Genomic DNA, 6,570 nt, shown 5'->3' on the forward strand with positions numbered 1-6,570 from the left:
CCCCCAGCCGTGATTTTCTCAGCGAGCTCCGAGGGCTGTGCCGAGGATGCTGTGGCAACGCGGTGCCGGTACCCGGGGGCTGGCGGCCGGCGGGGCCGGGGGCGTCCTGCAGCAGCCAGGGGGGTGCGAATCCCCCCGGTCCCACGGACGGGCAGCAGGGAGGAATGAACCCCGGAGCAGTGGCGGTCCTGATCCCACGGCAGCTGTCGCAGTGGCGGCTGAGGGTTCCAGGGACATGGCTTGGGAATGAGGAGGCTTGGTCACGGGGTCCCCGTTGTTCATTCTGGGGGAGCGTTGAGCTGCGTGGGCACCCTGGGGGTGTGTTTTGGGGTGCAGTGTTGAGCTCGGAGCCTGATGCTTGCAGGGCAGCGAGGTTTGGCGCGGGTGCGTGGGAAGGTGGGATGCTCTGGAGCATGCCCATGTGTGGATCTGGCATCTGTCATGCCCTAGAGGGAGCAGGGGCCAGCGGGGGCACACTGCATAGGGCTGAGCCCCCTCCCCAAGTTTTCCAGCCCAAAGCCCCTATGTCCACAGCTGGAGGCTGCATCTGGCCATGGCAGTGCCAGGGTCTGGCGTGGCTGTGCAGCCTGTGCAGGTGTGTGGGCTGGAGCCTGGGGGGCACATCCAGCCCCAGCCACTGCACCCTCCTTCCCAGCCACAGCATCTCTGCAAAGCCACGGCTCTGCCATCCCAAATCCTCTTCCAGCTGCCCTTGCCAAGGCGTGGGAGAGGCTGCTTGGGGTGCCCACGTTTTGGGGGATGCAGGGCAGAGTCCAGCCTTCATCACACTGGGCAAAGCAGTGGTGGTGTGGAGGAGGTGCTGTTTGTGTCGAGCCACCCTTTGGAGGAGGCCCACGGAGGCAGGTCACGCATCTGTGTTGTCATGGTGAATTTTCACCCAGGCACAGGGAAACCATGACACTTCCCCAAAATCTCCCAGGCTCCCTGTGGATGTTGGGCTTCTCCTGGAAATGAGATAGAATGGGTGGGCATTGGGGTGTGCTGGTGCACTGCTGAGGTGTCAGGGAATAGCACGTGTCCAGCTGGAAAGTGAAGGAAATGCCACCCTGAGCTGCTGTGACTGTGCTGCCTCTCTGGGCTGGGCAGGAGCTGGCTGCTGCTGTTGGCTGAGCTCCCTTTTGGGGACCATCATGCTGGTATTAGCCTGGGTCAGTCCTGGGAAAATGTGGCGAAGGAGAAACAATTTTCTGGGGAAAATAATCCCCCATGGGGATTCGTTCCTGGCCCTGTCACCCTGCTGTGTCCATGTGCCAGTCCACAGGGCCCTGCCCTGATGGGTGTCAGCATCCCATGGGTGTCAGCCCTTGGTGCACTGTGGGGTTGGATCCAGCTCAGCGCCCCAGGGCTGTGTGCAGGGTGAGGGTTACAAGGCTCTTTCAGGTTGGGGTGTCTTTGCTCCCCAGAGTGGCTCCCCGGGGCCAGGCTGCCTCCCTCTCCTTGGTCCCCATCCCTGGGGTGGAGCAGGAGGATTTCCACTGCTGCTAAAAAGCAGGAGCAAAAATAGCTCTGGGTTTTGGCACGGGCACAGGAACAGGCTGCAGGGGCAATGCAGCTGTGGGGGAGGAGGGAGGGACGTGCTGGGTTTGGGCTGCCTGGGTGGCACGAGCACCCCACAGGCAGGGAGACACAGGGCCAGACCCTCCATGTCCCCTCACCCAGCAATGTCCCCTTTGCCTGTCCTGGCTGCTTGGTGGTGCTTGGTTCCCTCCCTGTAGTGGCTTCTGGGAGTGCTGGGAAGGTTCCTCTTCCTGAGCTCCCCAGGTGAGAGCCCCATAAATAATGCACAGCCACGGGTGGCACAGCTGGAGTCACCAGGACATGGCTTTGTTCTCCATCCTGCAGGCAAGGCAGAGTCCCTCTCTTTGGGGCACTGCCTGTAGATCTCATCCCCAGCTCTAGTCTGGGACTGGGATGTGGATCTGCTCCAACTGGTAGCAGTGGGAGAGCCGGGTCATTGCTGTGTCCCCACAGGCCAGTCCCTCCCCCCTCTGTGCCATCGATGCCAACTTCTCCCCAGCACTGCTGTGTGTGTCACCTCCCAGGGTCCCCAGCTGCCTCATTAACGCTGTGTTCTCATTACCTGGCTGCTGAGCCACCACCCCTGGGTTGCCAGGATGCCCACAGTGACGATGCCACGCTGGGTGTCCCTGTTGCCTGCCCCGTGGTTAAACCTGGAGCTGCAGAACCTTGGCCATGGTGGAGGGAGGGCGGGGGAGCCTGGTGGCCTCTGAGCTGGTGTTCCTGGTGGGGACCATCAGCTTTGTCCCCTCTCTGCTGCTTTGGCTCCTCTTTTGGCCCCACTTGATGGGCAAGGGCACTTGGGTGAGAGGTTTGGGATTCTCTGGGACATCCCCAGCCTGGGGACAGTGCTCAGCTTAGGGGACTCAGGGGAGCTGTGTGGGGTGGGTGTACTGGAGAGGTGGCCATCATGGGGGACACCACTGCTAATGAACCTCATGCTGCCATGCTCCTGGATGGTGCTGGAAGCACCACAGCTGGCACCTGCTGAAGGCAGAAGAGACTGAGGACATCCCGCCATGAGGAGGCAGGACAGGTTAGAGCCTGTTTCCCTGGAAGCTGAGGAATCATGGGCTTCCCCTCCTCTGCCCATGTAGTCAGCTCCTGGGTTGAACCTGGGCTGTGGTGGCCCGGTGAGAGTGGCCCCATGTGCTAATGATTATTAGCAGCTAATTGCTAATGAAGCAAGGGCTGAGAGGGGCTGTGGTGTTCTGGCAGAGATGGGATGCATCTGGCCCCTGTCAGGACTCTCCTTCATCCCCCTCAAGTGCAGGGTGGGAACCTCCATCCCTCCCCACTGGCACTGGCAGGGCTCCTGGCCTGAGTGCTTTGCAACACTCTTTGATTTAAAGATTTATCCACTTCCACTAGGAAGCCGAATGCAATATTAATGCACTGAGCAGTGTTGGTGGGAGCCAGGGGAGTCCTTGGCCAGGATGGCAGGGCCGTGGGAGCGTGAAGTGGCAATGGTTTGGGGTTTGGTCTGGGATGGCTGCTCCAGCCCCAGTGCACCCTGTTTTGGCCAGGTTATCAGCCAGGCTCTTAGCTGGGGTCTCCGTGCTGTCTGTGCCCAGGAAGCCTGTGGGGATGTGCGGTCCAGAGATCCATGGGGTTGCTGGATGGGAGGGGATTGGGGGCTGCTGTGGGATCGGGGTTGTGTTGGCTGAGCCATATCCCCTGCCTCTTTGGGGGATGCTGAGGGGGTCTTGGCTGCAGCTCAGGGTGGGGGTCCTGGCTGCACCTCACAGCCACCCCTGCTGCAGCCGGGCTCCCTTCCCCCTCCCCTTTGTCAGCATCTCGGGGCTGCTGCAGCCACCTCTTCCCGCTGCCACCGAGCCGCTGCCGTTCCCATGGTAACAGGTTAGGATGTACCCCAGTCCCCTGCTGCGCCCCAGGGACCCACTGCAGACTCTGGAGTCCCCCCACTACCCCCTGGGGCTCTGGCTCCCCAAATTGGCTTCCCCTGGTCTTTGGGTGGGTGGTGGTGGGGTTGTGGGTCAGCATAGGGCATCCAAAAATAGGTGCTGTCCCGGCGTGTTGGGGGCCTCATCCTGCACTGGGAAAAGCAGCCCCCTTTGGTCCCCCATGATGGGCCGAGCTGCCCACCCACTATGGAGCTGCCACCATCCCCCTTCTTCCAGGGGGGTGGCTCTGTCCTCCGTGCTGCAGATCCAGGCGTCCTGGCACCCATTCCCACGCTCCGAGGAGTGTGGGTGCGGGGAAGCAGGGAGGACGGCGGCTGTGGCTGCCAGCCCAGCTCCATCCCTGCCCGGGGATGGCACAGGGGTAGTGACCAGCGGGCAGGCAGGGAGGGCAGAGCTGCTTGCATGGGGCTGGAGCGTCTGGCAGAGCAGCTGTCCCTGCGCAGACGGGGCCCTCGGCCTCTCGGTTCAGTTAATTATTCAAATATAGGGAAGTGTGTCGAGCGGAGGATGCCTGCGGGGCAAGGATGCTCCGTGTGATATGTGATGCCCTGCCTGCTCGGCTGAGCACACAGCAGGGCTGGGCTGGGCTGTGGGTATGGGCATGTGTGTCTGTACGTGGCCCTGGGTATGGGACACGGGGTCAGCTGCCCGCAGGTGACCACAGGCCGGGGTGGTTGTGGTGACCCTCGGCCGTGCCAGTGCCGGGATGCTCACGGCCACCCTCTCTTCCCCGTCAGACTTCAACTATGGTGCGGACGAGTACGACGCCGAGGGCAACGAGGAGCCCAAGGCGCTGCCAGAGGGCTCGGAAACCATGCCCTACATCGATGAGTCGCCCACCATGTCCCCCCAGCTCAGCGCCCGCGGCCAGGAGAGCGGGGACGGCGTCTCGCCCACACCCACCGACGGCCTCGGCACAGGGGTAGGTGCTCGGGGCGCCGGGGCGGGTGAGTTGGGGCATGCGGGTGTCCGGCTCGGTGTGTCAGTGGTGGTCTGGTGCTGCTGTGACCTGAGGGAGTATTCCTGGTATCCTAAAACCTGCTGACCGTCTGGGGAGCAGCAGTTCCGGGGATGCCGTGCCTGTGGGACACGCTGTGTCCCTGCCCCGCCGTGCCACGCCGGGGGCAGAGCTGGAAGGGCACGGGATGGACGGAGAGAGGGGTCCCGGGGCTGGAGCCCAGCCGGGCGTGCTGGAAGCGGGGAGGGGGTTCCCGGTGTCTCCAGCTCCGGGAGCCCTTGGGACGGGGCGCAGCCGCTCCGCCGGGCTGCCGGCTCCATCTAGCGGCACTCGGGGACCCAGTCACCAGCCCGGGGGGGGGACACAAAGTGCCCTCCCCACCGGAGAACTTAGATTTAACCCCTGCTCTTCCGAGCGCATCCCCTCGAAACCCTTGGGTTTCCCAGGGTGTTTCACGGGAGGGATGCCTGAAGAGCTGCAAAGGGAAAAAAGGGATTTTTTTTTTTCCAGAATAAAAGCTTCCATAAAGCCCGGGAGCTGCGGGGTCCAGGCAGGCCTTGGCCTTGGCCTCGCGGGGCTGTTGCGAGGAGCCACTACCTGGCCCCAGGCTGGGGGATCCCTCGGTGCTGCCGCTGCCCGGGCTGGGAAAAGTTAAGGGGTTTTTTTGTCGTGGAAAGAGTTAAGCTCCTGACCCGGATGCTGAGGCAAAAGGGGGAGAGGTGTGGCTTCCTCCCCTGGGTCTCTCTGAGCAGCATCGTCCTCCAGGCACCCAGTGCTCCGGGCAGCCCCAGGGAGGGAGAGGGGGGTCCTGCCCTTCGCCGCTGTGGGAGGGACCCTCTCCCGGGGCTGGCTCCAAACTCAGGCTTAGGGCTCCTCTTCCTCCAGCACAGCCCTTCGAGCCCCAGCCCTGACACTCCGGTGCCGGATCTGTGGGCGCTGAGCTCCGTCATCAGGACCATCAGGGATAGCAGAGAGTGGCCCTGGGGAGCAGGAGGGGAGGTGCTGGCAAAGGGGTGACCTTGGGGGCTGGTGGGGCACAGTGGGTCTGGGCACAGGCAGGGATGATGACTTGGTTGCTACTAACAGGATTGGGAAGTGCTGGAGCTCAGTGCTGCCTCTGCCTCCATCTCTAGAGCTGCTTGTGCCAGGGCTTGGCAGAGCACCCTCCAAATTCTGTCCCTGTGTGTCCAGCCCTGCCAGGGGCACAGGGTTTCATGGGGGTCCCATTGTGGCACAGGGTGCCAGGTTCACTCCATTGCTCTTCTCTGGTGAGTCAGGACTGGTGTCACTGCCTTTGAGAGGGCTAGAGAAGGTTTCTGGTGGGGCATTTCATCTTGCAAGCTCCTGGGGCAGCTGTGGCTATGTTTGAGGCCTGTGACTGCTGATGCAGACACATCTTGACCCTCCCTCTCCCACCTGGGAAACATGAGTGCCATGGAAATGATGTTGGGTGTTGCCCCAGCCCCTGCTTGGGTGCTGCTGGGTTTGGCACTGTGGGTAGCATTTCCCTGAACAGGGACCATTCCCCACTCTGGGGACCCAGCTGTGGCAGGCAGGGTCCTGGCACAGTTCCCTCTTAGCAAAGTCTGGGCGAAGCCTGAGCTGTGTCATGGATAGAGGGTTGGACACAGGCTCTGGAAAGTCCCCGTGTCTGTATCCCTGCCCACTTCTCACAGCAGGAGTTTGTTCCAGGCTCAGACTGGTGCAGGCAGGAGAGATGGCTCCTGTGGGCAGAGCACATGCAGCCACAGGTTCCCCTTTTGCTTCTGAGGAGTGTGGGGAAAGCTGCTGAAATAGCTCTTGTGTTGGTGTCCCCTTCTCCAGCCTGATCTTGCCCCATTTGCCAAGGCCCACAGTGTTCCTCAGAAGTGTCCCCACGTCCCAGCTGGCCCGGGGTTGTGGTCAGGCTGGAGCAGCAGGGAGGTGCCAGCGCTGATCCCTGTGGGATGTGGGGCAGATATGTGGGAAGGCAGGTGGCTCAGCTGCATGACCCTGCCCCACATCCCCTCTGGCCTGGGAGAGGTCTGGTGCTTTCCGGGGGTGCAGAGTCAGGTCCCCGTACGGGACCTGGTGATGCTGCTGCCCTGCAAGGTCACTTCTCGCTGGTGGCAGTCCCCATGGTCCGGCTCTGCCGGGATCCAAGGAAGG

At 62.5% G+C, this 6,570-nt stretch overlaps 1 protein-coding gene across 1 annotated transcript in view; it reads left to right on the forward strand.

The window, feature by feature from the left end:
* Window positions 1-6,570, forward strand: part of ABR (ABR activator of RhoGEF and GTPase) — a 30,638-nt gene that overhangs the window by 2,942 nt on the left and 21,126 nt on the right. Inside the window, exon 2 of the mRNA XM_018076748.3 lies at window positions 4,202-4,386. Coding sequence (XP_017932237.1) covers window positions 4,279-4,386 — 108 coding nt within the window. The 5' untranslated portion in view covers window positions 4,202-4,278. The remainder of the gene's footprint in view (window positions 1-4,201; window positions 4,387-6,570) is intronic.

Source organism: Manacus vitellinus, unplaced genomic scaffold (genome assembly GCF_001715985.3).
Source record: "Manacus vitellinus isolate BGI_N305 unplaced genomic scaffold, ASM171598v3 scaffold_32_pilon, whole genome shotgun sequence".
Taxonomy (NCBI): Eukaryota; Metazoa; Chordata; class Aves; order Passeriformes; family Pipridae; genus Manacus; species Manacus vitellinus.